At 44.5% G+C, this 26,172-nt stretch overlaps 1 protein-coding gene across 10 annotated transcripts in view; it reads right to left on the reverse strand.

The window, feature by feature from the left end:
* The window catches only part of ARHGAP17 (Rho GTPase activating protein 17), a 103,103-nt gene extending 83,556 nt beyond the window's left edge, over positions 1-19,547 (reverse strand). For 7 of the 10 annotated variants that reach the window (XR_010137734.1, XR_008514446.2, XM_054533669.1 and 4 more), the window contains exon 1: positions 14,641-19,547. Coding sequence is in view for 7 of the 10 variants with exons in the window: in XM_054533669.1 (XP_054389644.1) it covers positions 14,641-14,693 (53 nt within the window). In the remaining 3 variants the exon portion in view is untranslated. Of the gene's footprint in view, positions 1-13,304; positions 14,065-14,114; positions 14,437-14,640 lie in introns of those variants that run through there. The other 3 variants (XM_063717219.1, XM_054533665.2, XM_054533670.2) reach the window with 3 other exon arrangements.
* Positions 19,548-26,172: the final 6,625 nt, after the last annotated feature.

Below are 26,172 nucleotides of genomic sequence, written 5' to 3' on the forward strand. Positions count from 1 at the left end.
GTAAAACAATGAAAAAGTGAAGAATTACTGTTCCTTATGTAAATAACATCTACATCAACCCTAACCTGAAGCTCCTCACCTCTTCCCTTGCTCTTTTCTTCAGCCCAAACATGGTGTTCAATGTTCTTCCCAGTCACCGCCCAAGGCTGCTGTCTTAGCCCTGCCGTCATCACGTCTCTGAGCCTACTGCAGTAGCTTCCTATCTGGGTTCCCTTTCCATTCCTCCCTGGTCCTGACTCCATCGGCTGCCAGCTGACTTCCCATAGCACCAACTTTCTCAACCTTCTGCCGAAAAAAGCTCCCCAAGTTCTACCACAGTAGCCCTCAAACCTTCATCCCCCCTAAAACTGGAACAGAAGCTTTTCTAACGATGGAATTCCACGGATGACAACAGAAGCCAATCAACACCGCCTGGCTCTCAAAAGTTGGTGCTCCAGGTCATGGATGGCCATGTATTTTAGTCCTGCTATGTTGGGGTTGTTTGAGGATTATTATGAACCTGGCAAGTACAAAAATGCAAAAGCAATGGGAGTATTAAACTGGTTCTGGCTGGGCGCGATGGCTCACACCTGTAATCCCAGCACTCTGGGAGGCCAAGGCAGGTAGATCACCTGAGGTCAGGAGTTTGAGGCCAGCCTGACCAATATGGTAAAACTCCCTCGCTACTAAAAATACAAAAATTAGCCAGGTGTGGTGGTGGGCAACTGCAATACCAGCTACTCGGGAGGCTGAAGCAGGGGAATCGCTTGAACCAGGAGACGGAGGTTGCAGTGAGCCGAGATTATGCCACTGCACTCCAGCCTGGGGAACAGAGCGAGACTCTGTCTCAAAAAAAAAAGAAAAAAAAAAATGGCTCTAAGAGGAGATATACAAGTAAAATGGAAATTAGAGAAAATAATAAGTTACATTGTGAGAAATGATACTTGATATTCAATGTATAACAAAATTGTCTATTTGGGGCAAAGGTGTCCATCAGCTTATACAGGGCAAATAAAACAAGAGTATGCTGGTTTTAAAGTTTTTTGTTTGTTTGTTTGTTTGTTTTTTTTGAGACAGGGTCTCACTCTGTTGCCCAGGCTGGATTGCAGTGGCAGGATCTCAGCTCATTGCAACCTCTGCTTCCCAGGTTCAAGCGATTCTCATGCCTCAGCCTCCCGAGTAGCTGGGATTACAGGTGTGCACTACAATGCCTGGCTAATTTTGGCGTTTTTAGTAGAAACAGGATTTCGCCATGTTGGCCTGGCATCAAATCTGCCTGCCTCGGCCTCCCAAAGTGCTGGGATTATAGCCATGAGCCACCATGCCTGGCCTTAAAGCTTTTTAAAACTTGGAAGAACCAGCTGGGTGCAGTGGCTCACACCTGTAATCCCAGCACATTGGGAGGCCGAGGAGGGCTGATTGCTTGAGGCCAGGAGTTCCAGATCAGCCTGGCTAACACGGCGAAACCCTGTCTCTACTAAAAATACAAAAATTAGCTGGGCGTGGTAGTGCACACCTGTAATCCCAGCTACTCAGGAGGCTAAGGCAGGAGAATCGCTTGAACCTTGGAGCAGAGGTTGCAGTGAGCTGAGATTGTGCCATTGCACTCCACCCTGGGTGACAGAGCAAGAATTCGTCTCAAAAAAAAAAAAAGCTTTGAAGAACCAACTTACACCTTCTATTGGATGGAAATGCAACCAGGGGCTGTGAATTTAAATACTACAAACACTTAACAAATGGATCTGAAAACAGCATTCACTACCCAAGTGATCTGAAAATAAAAGAGCTGGAGAGAGTTGTTCCCCTGCTAAGAATCACATAATGGTTGCCTTCTTCCCAATTTACAAACAAAAAAATATTAAGTTAAAGGATAAACTCTTCAAGTGTTAGGTTTCCTCTAGGACTATCTCTACCCTTGGAATTCTCTATCACCTGCCAGTTATTAAGATCACTCAAGGCCAGGCACAGTGGCTCAGGTCTGTAATCCCACCACTTTGGGAGGCCAAGATGGGAGAGTTGTTTGAGGCCAGGAGTTGGAGACCAGCCTGGGCAACATAGCAAGACTCTGCCTCCATGAAAAAATTTTTTAAAAAACGATTGCTCACATGTTACATGCCCAGTGGAGTCCTCACTGAACCCCCAGGCACATCTCAGAGACTCCCCTGCTTTGTGCCTGTGCCCACACTCCCTCCATCCAAGCACTCACTGTATCTGGTGAAGAAGAAACACTTCGGTGTATTTCCCCAAAGTACAGCTGGCCATGGTTTCAAATGGTCACTCCAGCCCAAGCATGTGAAAGTATCCAATGACCACGTGATATCCAAGCTGCTTGATTTATACATATTCACACTGACAGGTAACAGCTGATGGGTGCTTTTAATAATTTCTATACATTTATTTATTTTAAGATTTATATTCATTTGAGCACCTGCTTACTCGGTCCGTGATTTATGATTTAAACTCTTTAAGAAGTATAAATTCGGCCAAACCATGTGGAAGAACACTGAGTAACTACAGAAGAAATGCTAATGAAACATTAAAGGAGAGATCAAATTGACTACTAAACCAAAAGGTATCCCTGATAAGGAAGATGTCCAAAAAGAAGAGCTGTGGGAAAGGAGAGGAAGAGAGAAACATCTTAGGATAATCAAAAGGAAGTAGCCAATGTAAATAATCAATAAGCTGTAATTAACACAGAGGAAACACAGTCTCACAAGATGCATGGCTGAAATGAACTGAATATTGTTTGTTTTTGAGATGGAGTCTCACTCTGTTGCCCAGGCTGGAGTGCAGTGGTGCGATCTTGGCTCACTGCAACCTCAGCCTCCTGGGTTCAAGCCATTCTCCTGCCTCAGCCTCCTGAGTACCTGGGATTACAGGCGCCCGCCACCATGCTCGGCTAATTTTTGTATTTTTAGTAGAGACGGGGTTTTACCATATTGGTCAGGCTGGTCTCAAACTCGTGACCTCAGGAGATCCACCCGCCTTGGCCTCCCAAAGTGCTGGGATTACAGGCGTGAGCCACCATACCCAGCCTGAATATTGTTTTTATATCAAACATGCCTATTATTTTATTTGCTATAAATAATAGGCTCTACCTATTTAAAAGACAGTTTCTTATAGAAATCTTAGATTTTTTATAGAATCAGCTTTATCTTCTGAAACTTGTATTAAATCTGTACCTAGTCATGAATGTGCAAGGTTTCATCACTGTATCTGTTGAGGAACATATCTATGAACAAGAATGCTAACTTGTTTATATTAAAGTACATAAATACATCAAAGAATGGCATTAAGGTTTCATTAACAGCACCTAAGATCTGCTAGAATAGATAAAACTGGTTACATTCAGATTATCTGTTTGTAGCTCTGTCTCCCCATTCAAGTCCCCAGGGATCAATTATATTTTTAACCCCAGCCCCTATCATTTGACAGGTTCTCAAGAGACATTTGTTGAACTAAATTGGTAACTGAGCAATGAAATTGATAACTAAACGTTAATTCCATGACAAACAAATGACACATACAGAGAAAACTCATATAAAGAAATACAAATGTAAGAACACATTCATTTTGACCTTAGTGGAAAAAATTTAAATAGATAACAAATTTTTTAAGGACAATATCTAATGCAACTAAGGTGATGGTGAAATGTGATATTCATCATGTCATGCATAATGACACACATTATTGCACAACATCGCTTTCTGCACTACAAACTAAATGATGGCATTATCATCTTAGGAGACAACTTGGCAATACTGTCATGATATATTAATTTCCTATAAATCTAGTGATTCTAACCTCTAGAGAATTAATCATGAAAAAGTAATTTAGAGGTTAGCAGCTATAATCATTAAAATGGTGACTGACCATGTCAAACAGAAGGCTGGGGAATTGTAGGTGCAATCCAGCTCAAGCCAGCTCAAGGCAGCAAAGCCAACTGGAAGACAAATTTGACTCCAAGTGAAAAATAGTGAGCACCTAATTAAGCTAACAGGAAGGATGGCCTCTGGGAAGCAAAGATGAAGTCAAAAGATAATCAAGGTCAGTTCCAGACCAGCCTGGCCAACATGGTGAAACCCTGTCTCTACTAAAAATTAAAAAAAAAAAGTGTTCCTATTTCTCCACAACCTCTCCAGCACCTGTTGTTCCTGACTTTTTAATGATCACCATTCTAACGGGTGTGAGATGGTATCTCATTGTGGTTTTGATTTGCATTTCTCTGATGGCCAGTGATGATGAGCATTTTTTCATGTGTTTTTTGGCTGCATAAATGTCTTCTTTTGAGAAGTGTCTGTTCATATCCTTTGCCCACTTTTTGATGGGGCTGTTTGTTTTTTTCTTGTAAATTTGTTTGAGTTCATTGTAGATTCTGGATATTAGCCCTTTGTCAGATGAGTAGGTTGCAAAAATTTTCTCCCATTCTGTAGGCTGCCTGTTCACTCTGATGGTAGTTTCTTTTGCTGTGCAGAAGCTCTTTAGTTTAATTAGATCCCATTTGTCAATTTTGGCTTCTGTTGCCATTGCTTTTGGTGTTTTAGACATGAAGTCCTTGCCCATGCCTATGTCCTGAATGCTATTGCTTAGGTCTTCTTCTAGGGTTTTTATGGTTTTGGGTCTAACATGTAAGTCTTTAATCCACCTTGAATTAATTTTTGTATAAGGTGTAAGGAAGGGATCCAGTTTCAGCTTTCTACATATGGCTAGCCAGTTTTCCCAGCACCATTTATTAAATAGGGAATCCTTTCCCCATTGCTTGTTTTTGTCAGGTTTGTCAAAGATCAGATAGTTGTAGATATGCGGAATTATTTCTGAGGGCTCTGTTCTGTTCCATTGGTCTATATCTCTGTTTTGGTACCAGTACCATGCTGTTTTGGTTACTGTAGCCTTGTAGTATAGTTTGAAATCAGGTAGCGTGATGCCTCCAGCTTTGTTCTTTTGGCTTAGGATTGACTTGGCGATGCGGGCTCTTTCTTGGTTCCATGTGAACTTTAAAGTAGTTTTTTCCAATTCTGTGAAGAAAGTCATTGGTAGCTTGATGGGGACGGCATTGAATCTATAAATTACCTTGGGCAGTATGGCCATTTTCGCCGTTAGTGGGAATGTAAACTAGTTCAACCATTGTGGAAGTCAGTGTGGCGATTCCTCAGGGATCTAGAACTAGAAATACCATTTGACCCAGCCATCCCATTACTGGGTATATACCCAAAGGATTATAAATCATGCTGCTATAAAGACACATGCACACATATGTTTATAGCGGCACTATTCACAATAGCAAAGACTTGGAACCAACCTAAATGTCCAACAATGATACTGGATTAAGAAAATGTGGCACATATACACCATGGAATACTATGCAGCCATAAAAAATGATGAGTTCATGTCCTTTGTAGGGACATGGATGAAGCTGGAAACCATCATTCTCAGCAAACTATCGCAAGGACAAAAAACCAAGCACCGCATGTTCTCACTCATAGGTGGGAATTGAACAATGAGAACACATGGACACAGGAAGGGGAACATCACACACTGGGGACTGTTGTGGAGTGGGGGGAGGGGGAGGCGGGAAGGATAGCATTAGGAGATATACCTAATGCTAAATGACGAGTTAATGGGTGCAGCATACCAGCATGGCACATGTATACATATGTTACAAACCTGCACATTGTGCACATGTACCCTAAAACTTAAAGTATAAAAAAAAAAAAAAAAAAAAATTAGCCGGACGTGGTAGTGTGCGCCTGTAGTCCCAGCTACTCAGGAGGCTGAGACAGGAGAATCACTTGAACCTGGGAGACAGAGGTTGCAGTGAGCCGAGATCATGCCACTGCACTCCAGACTGGGTGACAGAGAGGGACTCTGTCTCAAAAAAAAAAAAAAAAAAAGATAATCGAAGAGGCAGAATTTCCAGTCTCCTCACCTGACTGAGATGATGGAGGAAAAAGAATGGGACTGACAGGTGACTAGGGAGGGTGTGAGGGCATTTAATGCCCTAGGGCAGGGGTCACATGCTTCTTAGGAACTGCCAGAGGATAAATACCATAGGCGTTGCAGGCCATATGGGGCACTGTTGCAACTATTGAACCCTGCCACTGTAGTGAGTGGCTGTGTTCCAGTAAACTTTTTCACAAAGCAAGCGGTGGGCTGGATTTACCCTGCAGGCCAAAGTCTGGTGACTCATGGACTAGAAGATAGAGGGAAATGAAGCCAATTTGAGGAAGAAGTTCATGGGTTCAATTTTATCAGGCCATGTCAGCAGAGATTTTCAAGAGAGAGATGATAGCATCATTCTAGGGATAAAGAGACCCCAGGGCTGGAGGCATAAAACTGTCACCATGAGGTGACAGTTATGGGGCTGAGATCACCCAGGGGAATGGTCTGAGAAGAAAGGAGACCAAGGACATCTCCGTCGCAATATAACAGTGGATACTCAATGTTACTTCAGATCACTATGGCCCTGGAAAGGAATGAACATTACAATCTAGCCTCCTTTAACTCCTACTTTTTAAAAAGAGGGCTCCTATTTTTGAAGTGGGGCGTTCAGTCCCTTTTCCAAGATAAATAAGTTTAAAGTTTCGAATTTACAGATGAAAATTTCCTAATGGCTAGAAAATAAGGCAGTTCTAAAATAAAGTGCTCATCAACTTCTTTAGATTTTTATTATGAAATATTTTATGTGCAAAAAACATATAGCGTGTATGTAAAGTATAATGAATAATAATAAAGCAAATGTACCCAACCATATCTCAAGAAAGTAGTTCATTACGAATGCCACTGACAAATTACTTATTTATTTAGAGACAGGGTCTCACTCCATCACCCAGGCTGGAGCACGGTGGCAGGATCACAGTTCACTGCAGCCTCGACCTCTCAGGCTCAAGCGATCCTCCCACCTGAGCCTCCCAAGTAGCTGGGGACTACATGCACATGCTACCATGCCTGGCTAAGCTTTTTTGTGTGTGTAGAGACAGGATCTTGCTATGTTGCTCAGGCTGGTCTCAAACTCCTGGTCTCAAGTGATCCTCCCGCCTCAGCCTCCCAAAATGCTGAGATTACAAGCATGGGCCACTGCACCCGGCTCACTGACAACTTTTCATACCACAAGCATTAGTCTCTAAACTATAAATGAAAGCAGGCAGCTCACAGCCAGATAATGCTCACAGATGTTTTCTTTGGCCAACAGTGGGTTTTTTTCTTTTTAGTTGCCAACATTTAAATATCAAGAAACTTCACATGAAAATCAGCATTCTGGAGTATCATCAAAAATGGAAGATGAGGCTTCACTACTCCCACATTCCCCATGGCAGCAAGTGGCTAGAACTGAAGAGCAGCTCTCCCCTTTGAATGAACATGTACTCACCAGTTCACTGCAGTCTTCCCATTCCCTTCTGTCCTATACCCGCCTCCCATTTCACTTATTTATTTTACCCATCCTGGCACTTGGGTTTGTGACCCCTGCTTACATGATTGTGGTTTCCAACCTTTGGGAATATGGGAAATATTATTTACAGTAAAAAAATTTAACAGACTCTCAATAGGTACATAACTAAAAGTAAGACAAGACCACAATCCCTATCACCATTTTGTAATCCAAAAAGTTCTAAAAAACAAGTCTTTTTTTGTAACTTATTTGGCAACAAAAGTTGACCTGAACTGATATTAAACTGTGTATAATCTTTATGCATATCCATTCAGTGGGAATATATGTATATATATTTTGCTATACTAATAATGTTTGGTTATGGGATTTTGTCCCAGACCCCACTGGAAGTATTACATAACAGCAATACACGTGTATTATTACTTTTAGAAAAATCTGAAAAATTCTGAATTCTAAAACTTATCTGGCCCAATGATTCCAGATAAGGGACTGTGGGCCTATTACACTTCTAATCCCTACCTTTAAGAAAATACAAACACAGCGAACAGATGAGAGTTTAACATTTTTACATGGATTTGTACTTCACTAGTGACTACAGCATCTACCTACACTTGAGAAACTGAAACAGAATGATAAAGGTGAAACATCCTGTGGTCTGACAAAAATGCACAGTGCACGTACTGACTGCAGCACCCTAGGTCATAATCAAACTTGGAAGGTTTTGCCTCGTCCACTCTGCTACAAAGGCAATTCCACAACAGCGTAACATGCCGCTTACACATATAAAAATGATGCTAAATGAACATATTCTTTTATGGTTCAAATTTACAGATGAAAATTTCCTACTGGTTCATCATTTTTATAGTTTTAGAGTTCATTTTTTCCCCCCAGTGAAGAATGGATTTTCACTCAACTATAAATACTTCTGGATTTCTTAACATGTAAACTACATAATAAGGCCATAAAAGATGAGACTGAGAAGCTGCTGCAAAGACAAGAGGACCTCTTTCCACCCTGCTTTATGGAGAGGTTGATGGAATCCACTCAGATTGAAGCAAAGCACACATTACCTATCCCTTCTCAGAAATACTATTCAGAGTTCCCCTAGAAAAGGCAGAGTGGGCAGGCGCGGTGGCTCACGCCTGTAATCCCAGCACTTTGGGAGGCCAAGGTGGGTGGATCACCTGAGGTCAGGGGTTCAAGACCAGACTGGCCAACATGGCAAAACTCCATCTCTACTAAAAAATACAAAAATTAGCCGAGCATGGTAGCTCATGCCTGCAATCCCAGCTACTCGGGAGGCTGAGGCAGGAGAATCGCTTGAACCCAGGAGGTGGAGGTTGCAGTGAGTCAAGATTGTACCACTGCACTCCCGTCTGGGTGGCAGAGCGAGACTCCATCAAAAAAAAAACAAAGAAGGGAAAAGGAAAGGCAGAGTGAAGATCAGTGGGAGGAAAAGGACACAGTGGAGTGGGTGAGAGATACAGAATGTTACTGCTGGCAATGTAAGGATAAGGTTTGTTATCATCAAATACTGGAAGGGCTGACTCAGGGAAGAGAGATGAGATTCATTCAATTCAGCAGCAGGGGACTGTTCTGGGATCAGTAGGTAGAGACACATTTTGACTCAGTGTGAGAATTCACATTGCTGGTAGTGGATCCAACTACCTAGTGAGTGGTCCATTCTACATACCTCCTAAGGAGTGGAAGACTCCTAGAGGTCATTAGATCTCCATGATCAGAATTTATAGGTGCTGCAGAATCAGAAACCTGGGTTTGGGTCCACGGCTCTGCCTCTTGCGAGCTTGATGACCTCTTTGATCTCTGGCTTCCTCATCATTAAATCGGAAATAAGTAACATCACCTCAGAGGGTTGCTATGAGAATGCAATGAAATAAATGTATGCAAAGCACCAGCCCAGCAGCTTCATAAGCACAGAAGATGTTTAATAAACATTAATAAACACTAGTCCTTCCCTGGTGAAGAGGCAGCCCAGTTCCTGTACTCAAAAGCACTTGGGAACCAGAGGCAGAGGCCCTGGACCCAAGCCACGCCTCAGCCACTACTCAGTAGCTGTGCAAACTTACAAAGTCAGGTTTCCTCCTCTTTTTTTTTCTTTTTCTTTTTTTTTTTTTTTTTTTTTGAGACAGGGTCTTGCTCTGTCACCCAGACTGGAGTGCAGTGGCGTGATCTCAGCTCACTGCAGCCTCGACTTTCCAGGCTCAGTTGATCCTCCCACCTCAGCCTTCCAAGCAGCTGAGACAGGCACACACCACCACTCCTGGCTAGTTTTCTGTATTTTTTGTAGAGACCGGATTTCACCATGTTGCTCAGGCTGGTCTGAAATTCCTGGGCTCAAGTGATCCTCCCACCTCGGGCTCTCAAAGTGTCAGGATTACAGGCGTGAGCCACCCCACCCCACCCGGCCAGATCTCCATCTTTGTAAGAGAGAAGTTATCATTGTCAGGAGACGAGATCCAAGCCAGGCGGTTTAGTACAGCACTTTGTAAACTAAACAACCATAGAAATGTTATAGACTGTTACTATCAGACCTTTTCAAGATTTTAGTAAAGAAAGAATGAGCTGTTTTTCAACAAATCCAAAGAACTGAAAACATCAGCGTAAGGTACAGGGGAATAAACGAAAAAGAAGGACTGTCAATTTCTGAGTCCTTCTAGACAAGCAGTTGGGTGATCCACAGAAATATTTTGTTCAGCTGCATATACTGTCCCCGTAGTTTAATTTGGATTAAATGCCAGCTAGTTAAAATGCAGATTTCAGGAAAACTCCAAAGGTGGTCCACACTGTGCCTACATTACCATGGCAGCCCCTTTGGTGGGACACAGTCCTCCAGGTCCCCTGAGGCCTTCACATGGCCCAAGTCACTGGTTCATTTTACTGGCCTCACCCTCTAGGCATTTGGGTTTATAACCTTGGGTTATCAAAAAACAACTATCTGTGAAAGCATTCAGACCTCCATGGGAAACTTCAGTCAGGGAAGAAATCAATACCCAAGGAGACACTCCCTATCAGAGCCTCGGTACTAGTCTCTCCTAGTTGTCTCTCAAATTCCTTTTCTCCTTGATACTTCTGTAACTTCAAGGTCTTCATCCCAGTGTACTCCTCCCTCTACTCAAGACATCATCTCCCCAAAAACACCATCAGTGATTATCTGCATCTAAGGGTTTTCAAGAAACAAAACATCTCTCTTTTTAGCAGGACTACAAAAGACACACCATGACCTTCATTTCTTGCCCGATTACTACCCACTACCATCCACTCTCAGTCCACATGGTTTGGGTGCGCTGACTCCAGTCCATTTCTGGGGAAAGGCATGTGACCCAGAAGCATTCAGAGCCAATCCTGGGACTTGGGCCACAGTGACTGCAAGATGACTATTCTTTCCCTCTGAGACTTGAAAGATGTGGGAGTCTCCCAGTGGACACAGTGCCTACCTAAAGAGTGGAACCAAGGCTGGGTGCGGTGGCTCATGCCTGTAATCCCAGCACCTTGGGAGGCCAAGGTGGGTGGATCACCTGAGGGCAGGAGTTCGAGACCAGCCTGGCCAACACGGCAAAACCCCATCTCTAGTGAAAATACAAAAATTAGTCGGGCATGGCAGTATAGGCCTGTAGTCCCAGCTACTTGGGAGGCTGAGACGGGAGAATTGCTTGAACCTGGGAGGTGGAGGCTGCAGTGAGCCGCGCCACTACACTCCAACCTGGGTGACAGAGCCAGACTCCATCTCAAAAAAAAAAGTGGAACCCCCACAAGAAGCCAAATCTGCAGCCACACTACTTATCAGAGGCTCTTTTGGTCACTTATGAGCCAATCAATTCCCATCTTTGCTATGAACTGGGTTTTCTTACAACCACAAGAGGCCTAATCAATACAAGAGATATTTGAAATAAGGGCTTGAAAAGGAAGGCAGAGAAAGGTGCTCAAATTTTCTCCTCTAGGAAGCTTTTGTTACCTCCCTCAATCCAATGACAGCTGGGTTTTGCTCTGTGCATTAGCCATCCCTCTTAAGCACTTATCTCACGTATATAATTATTTTTTGCTTGCCTACCTCTTCCACGTATCTCCTGAGCTCCCTCAGGGCAGAAACCATGCCCGTATTCACCTTTGATTCTTTAATACCTTGGATAACAGGACACAGTGTAGGCTCAACAAGTGTCTGTTGAATGCACGAATCAACAAAAGGCAGGTGGACTAAAAGAACCATCCTACTTCTCTTCTTTGGGACACTCACACCATGAGACCACCTCATAAGCCTTGCCCCTGTGAGTTTCAGGCCGTCTTCTCAAATAGACTTACCCACCCATCGTAAACAAACTGCATCATACGAACTCATTCCTTCCAGGCATTACTAATTCTCTACAAGTCCCTCCCCTGGAAGCTTATAGTGAAAGTACTCAAAGGTCTCCCTTCTGAGGAGAACATCTCACTGCAAGACACCACCTAGAATTCCACAAATTGATAAACCAAAACACGATGGGCATGACATTCACATATATAACTTCTTTCTCCACCTAGATCACAGGGGCAAAAACAAAAAACCCCTTGGCTTTGTAGCCTTCATCTTGACCTAAAAACACCCAGAATCCTGATTCTGGGGCCAAACAACCACCTACTTCCATGCAGTAACAATTCTAGGCACTTTCCGGCCTCCATTTATCTTCCTTAGTCCTTTCTGATTACTTAAGCAGAAAACACACACACACACACACACACACACACACACACACACACACACACATATCTAGGAAATCAACAGCAAGGAAGCAACAGGTTTCCCAGTTAAAAACAGATGTTCTGACTTTGGGTGCATAATTGCCACACCCTTAATAGTTCTGTAATAGCTTCAGCTTCCACTGGCATCTAGCAATAAAGATTTTTAAAGACAGTCAAAGGTCAGGCCCAGAATTACAGTTCCAGCATGAATCACCATCTACTCTATCCACTTCACGTTTTCCATACTTGGGCCCACACCACCAGGGCGATCTAGTAAGAACTCAAATACCGGAATTAACAATGTCTATTGCACCCTGGCCATAGGGTAGGAACCACAGCAGACCCTGGGAATCAAAGGAGACACAGCAAGGACTCTCAAGGTATTTAATCCGATGGAGAACACACACAAGAAGCAGTCACAGCACAGAAAAGCAAGTGCTACACAGGATTACGAGAACGCCCAGGAGAGGCATCCAATCTCTGCTGAAGCATCATAGAAGGCCTTTCAGAGGCAGAGAGACCTTTCCCAGAAGGCTGAAGAATGAGCAAGAGGTGCCTGGAGAAAAGGTGTGGTGGGAGAGGCTTCCAGGAGTTCCAAGTAGATGCTAGCAGGTAAGAAAGCAAGTCCTCCTGTGGAAACTGAAGGTAGGCAAGCATGGCCGGAATTTTAAAATGTGAAGGCGCCAGGCAAGGTGGCTCACGCTTGTAGTCCCAGAACTTTGGGAGGCCAAGGCAGGCAGATCAGTTGAGGCCAGGAGTTCGAGACCACCCTAGGTAACATGGCAAAACCCCACTCTACAAAAAATACAAAAATTAGTGGATGTGGTGGTGCCCACCTGTAGTTCCAACCACGTGGGTGGCTGAGGCGGGAGGGTCGCTTGAGCCCAGGGAAGTCAAGGCTGCAGTGAGCCAAGATTGCACCACTGCACCCCAGCTTGGGTGACAAAGGGAGACCCTGTCTCAAAGAAAAAAAAAAGTGTGAAGGGAGAAGCCTCTAAGATGACCCAGGAGCCAAAGAGACCCTAAATAGCTTGGTAGATTTAAGTTTCAGAACTTTGTATAAAAAGAGTGAAAGTCCCTTACCTGTCACGAACAATGTAAAAACAAGCCAAACTGACTATTTGACAAATGTATCTTGGCACTTACTAAATACTAGTTCCACAATGCACGTTGCTCAGAACACTAACAAGGGTACGAAACTCACAAGAAATTATCATGTGCTTGTAAATTGTTCCTTGAAACATCAGCCGCCATTACCACACGTCTACCTTCCTCTCAGCATTATTTCTTTAATTTTCCTGCAAATAACAGAAAAGTAGGTTTGTCTGGGCTTTAGGGGCAGCGATTAACCCTGAAAATAAGAGTTAATTCTCACCACAATAATACGGTAGGGAATCGAAAAAATTAAATAAGGAAACTAAGCAAAAAGATGGAGGAAATGAAACAGTAAAAAGCAAATTTAGAAAACTCGAGAGGAAGTAAAAGTATTTTCATACACTCAAAAAAAAGAAGTGTCCCACGTGCTTCAGCCAAACCAAACTCCCCTTAACTGTTAAAAACAGAAAATCAAAAGAGCTGTGAGAAATTCATACTTTCATATCTCTTTGCTGAATAAACACTAAATCGGTACAGTACAGCCAGCTGCCCTGAAAGACCTTGAAATATTAGCCTCAGATAATACAGCACATGACAGTCACTTCCAGAAACTCTCAAAAACCACAAATCATTTCTTGTTCTGACAACCTGATCTACCAACTCTGGTCTAGCCTGCCATTTAATAATCAATAACGTTTCTTGTTAAGCACTTCAGCCGTAGCAAAGGAAGATAAAGAAGCGTTTGTTTCCAAACCTAAGGTGAGACTTTTTAAATTGGCGCAAGGCGTCTCCATAATCCTTTTCTGCCAATTCCAAATTTCTAAATGTCAAGAACTGGCAGCAGCAGTCCAGTTCCTAGGAGCCCTGGTTTTGAGACAGCACCACCTCCGAATTCCCTCAAAGGGCGTTCTGAACTCACTGAGCAAATCCGGCTGGCTTTCATGTCCCTCTAGCCATTTCTTGCCGCCATGCACTTACAGGAGAAGGACTCGCAAACAGCGGTGAGCACCGGGAAAGCCTGGGACTGCCGCCCCCCACAGCACAGCGCTCGCCACAGCGTTAGGGATAGAAGTCACTGTTGTTGAGCCCAGGGCAGGGATCCGGGCTGGCTCGGCCCCCGGGAAGGGAGGAGAAGGACCAGGTCTACTCCCCGAGGGCGATGCTCCCGGGGCAGGGACAATGGGCAGGGGACCCCGCGGTGTGGCGGAGGAGGCGGCGGCCCTGCCCTGCAGGTCTCGGGGGCCCGGCGGCGCTGAGAGACAGGCGGGCCACCTGGAGCGCGGCGCTCGGGCCTCAGCGCGGCGCAGCCCCCGGGCCCGTGCCCCGCTGGTCTCGGGCGGGGGCTGCGGCCCAGCTCAGAGCCGCCGGACCGAGGAGGAGCCGTCCCGCCCCCCGCCCTCCGCCCCCAGCCCCGGTGCGACCCCCGTGCGGCCCGGCGCACTCGCCTGCCTACGGTCTGGTTAGCCAGCTGCTTCATGCGGTTGAACTGCTTCTTCATGGCGGCGGTGGCGGCGGCGGCCCGCGGGGCTCGGGCCGGGCAGGGCGGGGGACAGCCTGGCAACTACTACATCGCTTCCCGGCCCAAGCGACGGCGGCGGCGGCGGCGGTGGCGGCTCCCCGGGCCGGCGGCCCCGCCCTCGCCGCGTCACTTCCAGTGGCACCGCCCGCCCGCCCTCTAGGTCTGGCCGAGCCGAGCTGAGCCCGAGTAGAGCCGAGTCGAACCGAGCCGAGGCTAACAGTGCCCTACCTGACACCGGCAAAGAGCTAGAAGGCCCCGGGCGAGAAGGCCGCTAGGCCTCCTCCGCCTGGCCTCCCCGACCCCAACGCTGCCCGGTCACCCTCTCGTTTATTTCAACGTATGAAAAGCTGTTTCTAGCAGGGCGCAGTGGTTCAACGTTGTAATCTCAGCACTTTGGGAGGCCTAGGGGGCAGATCACTTGAGGTCGGGAGTTCGAGAGCAGCCTGGCCAACACGGTGAAACCCTGTCTCTACTAAAAATACAAATTTAGCTGGGCGTGGTGGTGGACGCCTGTAATCCCAGCTACTCAGGAGGATGAAGCAGGAGAACCGCTTTTACCTGAAAGGCAGAGGTTGCAGTGAGCCGAGATGGCCCCACTGCACTCCAGCCTGGGCAACAGAGTGAGACCCTGTCTCGAAAAAAAAAAAAAAAAAAAGAAAGTCAATGTGTGTTTTCCTTAACACACGTGCTCACACACTCATGTCTTCCTGGTTTGGTGGCCTTGGCTCCAGGTAAGCCCCTTCCTTGCAGTGGACGGGCAGCAATGTGGCTTCTTTCATCAGCCACATCTCAAATGTGCTCCTAAATGTCATAGAAAAAGGAAAGAGCTCCCTAACTATGGGATAAAGGAGACTGATGCCAGTTTGGAATTCTTAATATCAGAGAATGAGGGACTTCAAGATCTTTGTAGTGACCTAGGAGAGACCTAGGAAGCATCAGAGCTTCAGATACGGCAGCAAACTAAAAGTTATCGACATCAATTACGACAGAAAGAGGTAAAAATGAGCCTTCCTAAAACAAGAAAGCAAGCACTACAGGATCGGTCGCAGGACCGGCAGCCAGCCCTGGAGTCAGCACATTCAGGGAAGGCTGGAGGTTCCCATCCACACTGCATCCCCTCCATTCCATGTGGTACCCATCATGCTTCAGTATTCCAGGATGCTTACATGGGTTTTTATGACATAATTTCATCATAACGAGAAATAAACAGATAGTCCAATGAAGTTCTAAAACTTGAGTCTCCAGTTGGCCATTGGAAGTGTATTGCTCAGATTATAAAATAGGAGGAACAACTAGTTTTGATGAAAATGAAATCTACAAACTACAAACACCAAATATTAATATCATCAAGGAGCTCAAACAAAAAAGAAGTCAGGATACTGATGACCATCAACTTGAATTATCAGTATTACAGAATGTTCATCAACAGAAATTGAGGGAAATAAGTTGTAAGCATCAAGAAAATCTAAGCAATTATGAAGAAAAGATTGAAGAACTGGAAAATTTGTTACAGCAAGGTGGCTCAGGAATTAGAGTACCTGATCTCTCTAAACTTCAAGAGAAGGAAAACACTATTCATGCAAGCTCTACAAACTGAAAAAGTAGAGTCTACCAAAAAATTGAAGAATTTGAACATAGAGTAAAAGACAAATAAAAAATTATCTTCTGGGGCCAGGTGCAGTGGCTCACACCTGTAATCCCAGCACTTTGGGAGGTCAAGATGGGAAGATCACTTGAGCTCAGGAGTATGAGACTAGCCTGGACAACATACTAAAACCTCATCTCTACAAAAAATTAAAAAAAAAAAAAAAAAAAAAAAGGCCAGAAGCAGTGGCATGCACCTGCACTCCCAGCTAGTTGAAAGGCTGAGGCAAGAGGATCATTTGAGCCCAGGAATTTGAGGCTGCAGCGAGCTATTATCACACCATTGCACTCTTGCCTGAGTGACAGAGTGAGACCCCTAGCTGAAAAGAGGCTGTTGGAAAAAATAACTCTGAGAAAACCATGAAAGGATTGTCCACTGAAGCTAACCTGGAGAGCTCTGCCTTACAGCTAGAGCAAGAGTGTGTAATTAAACTCAGCCAAGAGAAAGACTCTGAAATATCAGCACTCAAAAAGAATATTGAGGCTGGGTGCAATGGATCACGCCTGTAATCCCAGCACTTTGGGAGGTCGAGGTAGGTGGATCACCTGAGGTCAGGAGTTCAAGACCAGTCTGGCCAACATGGTGAAACCCAGTCTCTACTAAAAATACAAAAATTAGCCAGGCATGGTGGTGGGAGCCTGTAATCCCAGCTACTGGGGAAGCTGAGGCAAGACAATCGCTTGAACCTGGGAGGCAAAGGTTGCAGTGAGTTGAGATCTGGCCTCTGCAGGGTGGTCCAGCCAAGGTGACAGGGTGGTCCAGTCAAGGTGACAGAGACAAGGTGACAAGGTTACTGTCTCAAAAAAAAAAAAGAATATTAAACAGATGGACACTGACCATAAAGAAACTAAAGAAAAAGTGCTCCTAAATTTGCTCCAAGAGATTGAAGAGCTAAGAAAATCGCTGCAGGAAAAAGGTGCAACCATTAGATCCCTCCAAGAAGACAATCAGAGACTGATTTGATTTTGTCATCTAGTTGAGAAGAGCAGAAGCAATTGACACAACTTATAAGAGAAAAAGCAATTTAAAAAAAAAAAACTTTTAAAGGAAGTTCAGAGCTTCCAGAGGAATTATTATACTAAAACCTTAAGAAAAAAAGAAAGAAATTTCATAGCAAACCATAGAGGAAAAAGACAGATGTCTTGCATCCATGAAAGAAAAAAAAAAATCTGATAGAAGAACTGAAATGACTCAGAGGACAACAAAGTTGAACTGCCCCTGTGGCTGAGCCTAGAATGGTAGATATTATTATGGTACTAGAATTGGAGGTATTTCAACTGAAAATAATCAAAGGTAATCTTGAGGAGGGAATAAAGTATCATCAAAATATAATTGAAGGTCAGGCATGGTGGCTCATGCCGTAATCCCAGCACTTTGGGAGGCCGAAATCACTTGAGGCCAGGAGTTCAAGAAATCACTTGAAGTTTGGGAGGCCGAAATCACTTGAGGTCAGGAGTTCAAGACCGGCCTGGCCAACATGGTGAAACCCTGTCTCTACTAAAAATAAAATTAGCTGGGTGCGGTGGAAAGTGCCTGTAGTCCCAGCTACTCTGGAGGCTAAGGCAGGAGAATCGCTTGAACCCAGGAGGTGGAGGCTGCAGTGAGCCAAGATCACACCACTGCACTCCAGCCTGGGCAACAGAACAAGAATCCGTCAAAAAAAAAAAAAAACTGAAGAGGCTGGGCACAGGGGCTCAAGCCTGTAATCCCAGCACTTTGGGAGGCCGAGGCGAGTAGATCACCTGGGGTCAGGAGTTCGAGACCAGCCTGGCCAACATGGCAAAACCTTGTCTCTACTAAAAATACAAAAATTAGCCGGGTGTGGTGGTGGGTGCCTGTAATCCCAGCTACTCAAGAGGCTGAGGCAGGAGAATTGTTTGAACCCAGGAGGCAGAGGTTGCAGTGAGCCAGGATTGTGCCACTACACTCCAGCCTGGCCGACGGAGCAAGATTCTGTCTCAAAAATAAATAAATAACCATAATTGAAGAGCAAACACAGAGTAAGATGCAACTGCTTCAGTCTTTAAAAGAGGAGAAAAAAGTAGGAAATGGATGATTTTTAAAACCAGCACAGGCAAATGAGTATCACATACACCCAGCTCTTTTCAGTAAAAGGTGAAGAAATTAGGAATTTGCAAAACACAATAGTAAAAGAATCAAAACCCAGCTGCATGAAACAGGACAAGACATTCAAAGACTCTGAGCCATTTTTCAAGCAACAGAAGTTGAGTGTCCCAATATAGAAAACAGAAGTGAAACGCATATTTAAATCTGAAACTGAAAGATTAGTGAAAGGAATGAAAGAGCAAGAATTGGAGATTAATCCTGAATCAAGGACCGGGGGGGAAAGAAAGAATTGGAGAATAATTTTATAGGTAAAAATAATATGACTTTAAACAGATGGATCAGCTGTCCATCAATGAGGTGGGTCAGGAAAATACGGAGGTGCAGGGCCTTCAGGCTAGAACAGCTTCAGCCTCTGACACCCAGGGCATTGCTCACCTTCAGCAGCAACTGCAAGCACCTGCTTTGGACAGAGAACAAATACAGGCTGTTTGGAATAAGGTGGCTCAAGAAAATAGCTGTCTCAAAAAGGAAGATCACCAAACAATGGATATTATTGCTGATAATGAAACAGGACCCCATAAGCTGCAAGAGGAAAATAAAAAACTGTCCACTAGTAATGGTCAGGAGAAATTTAAAGACACTTTTCAGAAGTCATCATGTCTCATTCTAGAAAAAGACATTGAAACAGATGCATTAAGTCAGAAATGTCAGACTTTAGTGACAATTTTGCAAGCATCCAGCACTGGTCATGAGATTGGAGGTGTTAATGGTAATCCGTTTGAGGAGCTTCCACAAGGACCTAATAAATTAAAACAGCCAGTTTAGAAAATGGAAGTGTGAGCCAGGCGTGGTAGCTCATGCCTGTAATCCCAGTGCTTTGGGAGGCCGAGGAGGGCGGATCACCTGAGGTCAGGAGTTTGAGACCAGCCTGGCCAATATGGCAAAACCCCATCTCTACTAAAAATACAAAAAAAACATTAGCCGGGCGTGGTGGCAGGTGCCTGTAGTCCCAGCTACTTGGGAGGCTGAGGCAGGAGAATCGCTTGAACCTGGGAGGCGGAGGTTGCAGTGAGCTGAGATCGCACTATTGCACCCAAGCCTGGGTGACAAAAGTGAAACTCCATCTCAAAAAAGAAAGAAAGAAAGAAAATGGAAAGAGCAGCTGGTGACCACAGTGGGTGCAGCATGGGCCAGCCCAACTCCAAGAAGAACTTTGTCACCTTCAAGCAAAGCTTTTAACTGACAGTGATAATGATTTTAAACTTCAGATGAACCGTAGTGACCTGATGCAAAAAAAACGAAGGGAATGAAACTCAACTCAAAAACCCAGGGCAGGAGTTAGCACACACGCAACACAGCATCAGGCAGCTCTGTCATGGCAAGGACAGTTTCTTCCCACAGCTGGATATTTTACCCCAGCTCCCCAGAGAAGCACTTTCTTCACATGCCGCAGAATCTCTTCATGCAAGTGAGTCTGCTCTATCGAGTGAGTCTTCTAAATTGCTCCAAGATATTGAAGAGCTAAGAAAATCACTGCAGGAAAAAGATGCAACCATTAGATCCCTACAAGGAGACAATCAGAGACTGTCTGATTCCATTGCTGCCACCTCAGAGCTAGAAAGAAAAGAACATAAATAAATGCATTCAGAAATTCAGCAGCTGAAGGAGAAACAGAATGTCTTAGATGGGTTACTTCGGGGAGAAAACCTTTTCATCAAAGCCAAAAGTAGTAAATTACATTCTTAGAGAGAAAATCTCACTAATAAATTAATAAAAATGAGCTTTTGAGGCAGGCAGTCAGAAACCTGAAGGAGAGAATATCAATTTTAGAAATGCATATGGGTAAACTAAACACGACAATGAAAAAAATAGTAGAAACATCCAGGGAGAAAAAAACAGGCCAGGTGCTCACGCCTGTAATCCCAGCACTTTGGGAGGCCAAGGCGGATGGATCATGAGGTCAGGAGTTCAAGACCAGCCTGGCCAAGATGGTGAAACGCCTGTCTCTATGAAAAATACAAAAATTAGCCAGGCGTGGTGGCAGGCACCAGTAGTCCCAGCTACTCGGGAGGCTGAGGCAGGAGAACCACTTGAACCTGGGGGGGTGGAGATTCCAGTGAGCTGAGATCGCGCCACTGCACTCCAGCCTGGACGACAGAGTGAGAAGACTCCATCTCAAAAAAAAAAAAAAGAAAAAAAAAATATATATATATATCAGCCATTACAAGAGATTAATATGCCAGGTGTGGTGGCTCATGCCTATAATACTAGCACTTTGGGAGGCTGAGGCAGGTGGGTCACACTTGAGCCCAGATGTTCAAGACCAGCCTAGGCAACTACAGAAGTCAACTATAGAAGTCAAAGTCAACTATAGAAGACTTTGTCTCTCTATAGAAAATTTAAAAAATTAGCTGGGCATGGTAGCATGCGTCTGTAGCCCCAGCTGCTTTGGAAGCTGAGGAGGGAGAATCGCTTAAGCCCAGGAGTTCAAGACTGCAGTGAGCTATGATGACGACAATATGACAGCGTGAGACTCTGTTTCAAAAAACAAACAAAAAAAAGTTACAGTATTGGAGGTAAATCTAGTTTTTTCTGCAAATCAAATGAAAAATGCAAGCCAGGAAGCAAGGTTGCAGGTGAAATCATTAAATGAAAAACTGAATATGGGCCAGGTGGGATGACTCACACCTGTAATCCCAGCACTTTGGGAGGCTGAGGTGGGCGGATCACTTGAGGTCAGGAGTTCCAGACCAGCCTGGCCAACATGCTGAAACCCCATCTCTACTTAAAAAAAAATAAATAAATAAAATAAAAATTATGCGGGCATGGTGGCGGGCGTCTGTAATCCCAGCTACTCAGGAGGCTGAGGTGGGAGAATCACTTGAGCCTGGGAAGCAGAGGTTGCAGTGAGTGGAGATCGTACCACTGCACTCCAGCCTGGGCAACAAAGTGAGACTTTGTCTCAAATAAATAAATAAAAATATACAACAAAGTTTAGGAAACACACCAGCTTTCATACCCAGAGGAGCAGATGCCAATCCCTGCTCCTCTGCTGTGTCACTTATGAGGCTGACTGGACTAGGACCGGGTGGGTCAGGGCATGTTCTGTAAAATGCTGCTGCAGAGGTTTTGCCCGTATGTGCACCTCTGCTGACTTCACCTGGCCAGAGTGCAGGAGCTGGGCTGAAAGGCTGTCAAAGCAGTAGATGATTCTCAGAGACTATGAAAGATCAAGCCATGCTGTGTATCTACTTTATCATTAAGTAGCCTTTAGGAAATAGTCATTTATTGTTCTCAGTTTTGCTTTCTTTAATTCTTTTTTTTTTTTTTTGAGACAAGGTCTTACTCTATCACCCAGGCTGGCGTGCAGTGGCGAGATCTCAGCTCACTGCAACCTCCACCTCCCAGGGTCAAGCAATTCTCTCACCTCAGCCTCTTGAGTAGCCGGGATTACAGGCGCCCACCACCATGCCCAGCTAATTTTTGTATTTTTAGTGGAAATGAGGTTTTGCCATTTTGGCCAGGCTGGTCTTGAACTCCTGGCCTCAAGTGATCTGCCCGCCTTGGCCTCCCAAAGTGCTGGAATTACAGGTGTGAGCCACTGCACTCAGCTTCTTTAAATTTAATAAAAATATTCTTAATGATTGTAAGTGTCTTTGAAGGGCTGTAAAGGTATTCACCCAATTAAAACTGTGATTACTTCTTGTGAAAGTGGGTATTTGGTGACATTGGAGGTTGTGGTCAAAGGATACTTCAGGTAGGGTTTATAATGCTTTTTTTTTTTTGCAAGAAACAGGTATTTGTGTATATGTTGGTTAATTAAAATATTAATTTGTGGCCAGGCACGGTGGCTCATGCCCGTAATCCCAGCACTACTTCGGGAGGCTGAGGCAGAAGGATTCCTTGACCCTAGGAGTTCGAGACCAGCCTGCGCAACATAGTGAGATCTCATCTCTACAAATAATAATTTAAAAAATTAGCTGTGCGTGGTGACGTATGCCTGTAGTCCCAGCTACTCCAGAGGCTGAGGCAGAGGATCCCTTGAGTCCAGGAGGTCAAGGCTGCAGTGGGCTGTGATCATGCCACTGCACGCCAGCCTGGGTGACAGAGCAAGACCCTGTCTCAAAAAAAAAGAAAAAAATATATATATTTGTGTTAAGGATCAAATATTAGAAACACCATAGGTGTATACTCCTTACGTAAGAAAAAAGATGAACAGCACAAAAGTACAAGTTGTATAACATTTTAAAAATTAAAGTTCCCTTTTTTGGCTATGTCTCACTCTCCTTTCCATTGTCTAGAAAACCACCTTATTGTTTACTTGTTTGGTTTTTTTTGATCTTTTTTAAAAAAGTGCATATTTGTGTATATGTCAGTGTGTTATTCTCTGATTTGCTTTCTATTTATTCTTATTTTATTATCATCATCATTATTATTTTGAGACAGAGTTTCGCTGTGTCGCCCAGGCTAGATTGCAATGACGCGATCATGGCTCACCGCAGGCTCAACATTGCAGGCCCAAGCGATCCTCCCACCTCAACCTCCCAGGTAGATGGGACCACAGGCATGTGCCACCACGCCCTGCTAATTTTTTTATTTTTTTGAAGAGACAAGGTCTCCCTATGTTGCCTAGGCTGGTCTCATACTTCTGAACTCAAGCAATCCTCCCACCTCAGCCTCCTCAAAGTGCTGGGATTACAGGCATCAGCCACTGTGCCAGCTGCTTTCTGGGAAAAAAAAAAAAAAATATATATATATATATATATATACATGTATATATATGTGTATATGTGTGTGTGTATGTATATTAAAAAAGTGCATATTTGTATATATGTCAGTGTATTCTCTGATTTTCTTTCTATTTATTCTTATTTTGTTATGTATGTATTAGGTATACACACACACATATATACGCATATATACACACACACACACACACACACACACACACACACATATATATCTCACTACGTCTTGGACATCTTTCCAGATTTTCAAATGTGAATGATTTCATCATCATCTTTTTTTTTTTTAGAGACAGGGTCGGTCTCTGTCATCCAGACTGGAGTGTAGTGGCACATCATAGCCTATGGCAACCTCAAACTACCAGGTTCAAGAATTCCTCCTGCCTCGGCCACCCAAAGTGCTGGGATTACAAGCATAGCCACCACACCAGGCCATCTTATTTTTTCTTTTCTTTTTTTTTTTTGATGGAGTCTTGCTCTGTCGCCCAGGCTGGAGTGCAGTGGCACGATCTCGGCTCACTGCAAGCTCTGCCTCCCGGGTTCATACCATTCTCCTGCCTCAGCCTCCCAAGTAGCTGGGATTACAGGCACCCACCACCAGGGCCGGCTAATTTTTTTTTTTTTTTTTTTAGTATTTTTAGTAGAGATGGGGTTTCACCGTGTTAGCTAGGATGGTCTTGATCTCCTGACCTTGTGATCCGCCTTCCTTGGCCTCCCAAAGTGCTGGGATTACAGACGTGAGCCACCACGCCTGACCCAGGCCATCTTATTCTTTCTAAAAGCAGATGTTCATCCTATGCACATACTGTAATTTATTTAACTAGCTCCTATTTGTCAGCATTTGTTTGTGCCCCAAATCCTAGGAAATGTTCATGGGCAACTCCCTTGTTTATTTCCTCAAGGGCCTCTCCAAATCTTTATCACTTTGCTCAGGCATGATCATGCCTTATTAAGACGTTAGAGACCAGCAGTCAAGACCCCCGTACCCCCTTCCTGTATCCCACCATCCTCTCTTCGTTCATCTATACTCCTTCCCTTTTGTTTCAGAGGAAAGGGATCCAGCTTTGCAGTTGAAGGCTAACAGTCCCCTGGACATTATCTATTCAGACTTCTTCAAAGACCTCATTCTACTGATCTCCCATTCTGCTTTGTCTTTCATCTGTCTCTATCCCTAAGCACACGAGCATGGCTGTTTCTCCTGATACATCACATTCTCCTTTCAGCTCCTCCAGCAACCAACCACCGTATCTCTCTATCTTTCTATCTTCTGAAAGAATTCTTTACTCTATATAACTGTCTCATTTTGTATTGACTTCTTTTTGAAAGTTCTACAAAATCTTGTCTCATTTATGCCCCAGGAATCTTCTCACGGCTAAATCCAATGTATATATATTTTTGTCTTTGGTTCACTTAAGTCTGATAAATGTTAACCACATGTTCCACAAAATCATTCTTTAAATTCTTTTTTTGTTGTTGAGATGGAGTCTCACTCTATTGCCCAGGCTGGAGTGCAGCGGCGTGATCTCGGCTCACTGCAACTTCTGCCTCCTGGGTTCAAGCGATTCTGCTGCCTCAGCCTCCCAAGTAGCTGAGATTACAGGCACGTGCCATCAGCCCAGCTAATTTTTTTGTATTTTTAGTAGAGACGGGGGTTTCACCATGTTGGCCAGGATGGTCTCGATCTCCTGACCTCGTGATCCGCCCGCCTCGGCCTCCCAAAGTGCTGAGATTATAGGCGTAAGCCACCGCGCCTGGCCTCATTCTTTAAATTCTTTCTGCCTTCTTCATTTTTAGTGATACCACTCTCCTCAGGTTCCCTTCCTCACACCAGACCCTTCTTTCTCAGTCTCTTTTGTGGCTGCTTCTTCTGACACCTCTTAACTGTAAATATACTCCAAGGTATCATCTTTAACTAACAGGCTCTTCTCATTCTCCCTGCAGTCTCAGGGCCAGCTCATCCACTCCAGTGATTCTGCTTTCACTGGTATGCCAGTGACATCTGAATGTCTATGTCTAACCACCTCATTCTTCTGATGCCACACTGGTTTATCTAATTGTCTGCTGAACACATTTATCAGGATGTCCATAAACATCACAAAGTCAACATGTCTAAGAAGAAGCATCACCAGGCACGGTGGCTCACGCCTATAATCCCAGCACTTTGGGAGGCCGAGGTGGGTGGATCACGAAGTCGGGAGATCGAGACCATCCTGGCTAACACGGTGAAACCCCGTCTCTACTAAAAATACAAAAAATTAGCCGGGCGTGGTGGCGGGTGCCTGTAGTCTCAGCTACTCGGGAGGCTGAGGCAGGAGGATGGCATGAACCCAGGAGGCAGAGGTTACAGTGAGCCAAGATCGCCCCACTGCACTCCAGCCTGGGCAACAGAGCAAGACTGTCTCAAAAAAAAAAAAAAAAGAAGCATTGTGCCTGTAATCCCAGCATTTTGGGGAGGAGGATTGCTTGAGCCCAGGCGTTGGAGACCAGCCTGGGCAGCATAGGGAAACCCTGTCTCTACAAAAAAATTAGCCAGGCACAGTGGCTCATGCCTTTAATCCCAGCACTTTGGAAAGCCGAGGTGGGTGGATCACTTGAGTTCAGGAGTTCAAGACAAACCTGGACAATGTGGTGAAACCTCATCTCTACTAAAAATACAAAAAATTAGCCGGGTGTGGTGGTGCAAACCTGTAATTTCAGATACTTGGGAGGCTGAGGCAGGAGAACAGCTTGAGTCCAGGAGGCAAAGGTTGCAGTGAGCCAAGATTATGCCACTGCCCTCCACCCAGCCTGGGAGACAGAGCAAGACTCTAACTCAAAAACAAAAATTTTTTTTTAATCAGCTAGACGTGTTGGCACATGCATGTAGTCTCAGCTAGGCACACTCGTGTGTGTGTCCAGAGGCTGAAGTGGGAGGATTTCCTAAGCCCAGGAGGTAGAGGCTGCAGAGTGAGACCCTGTTCAAATAATAATAAGAATAGAAAAGTAAAAGAAACTCAATATC

The sequence above is a fragment of the Pongo abelii genome, chromosome 18 (genome assembly GCF_028885655.2).
Source record: "Pongo abelii isolate AG06213 chromosome 18, NHGRI_mPonAbe1-v2.0_pri, whole genome shotgun sequence".
Taxonomy (NCBI): Eukaryota; Metazoa; Chordata; class Mammalia; order Primates; family Hominidae; genus Pongo; species Pongo abelii.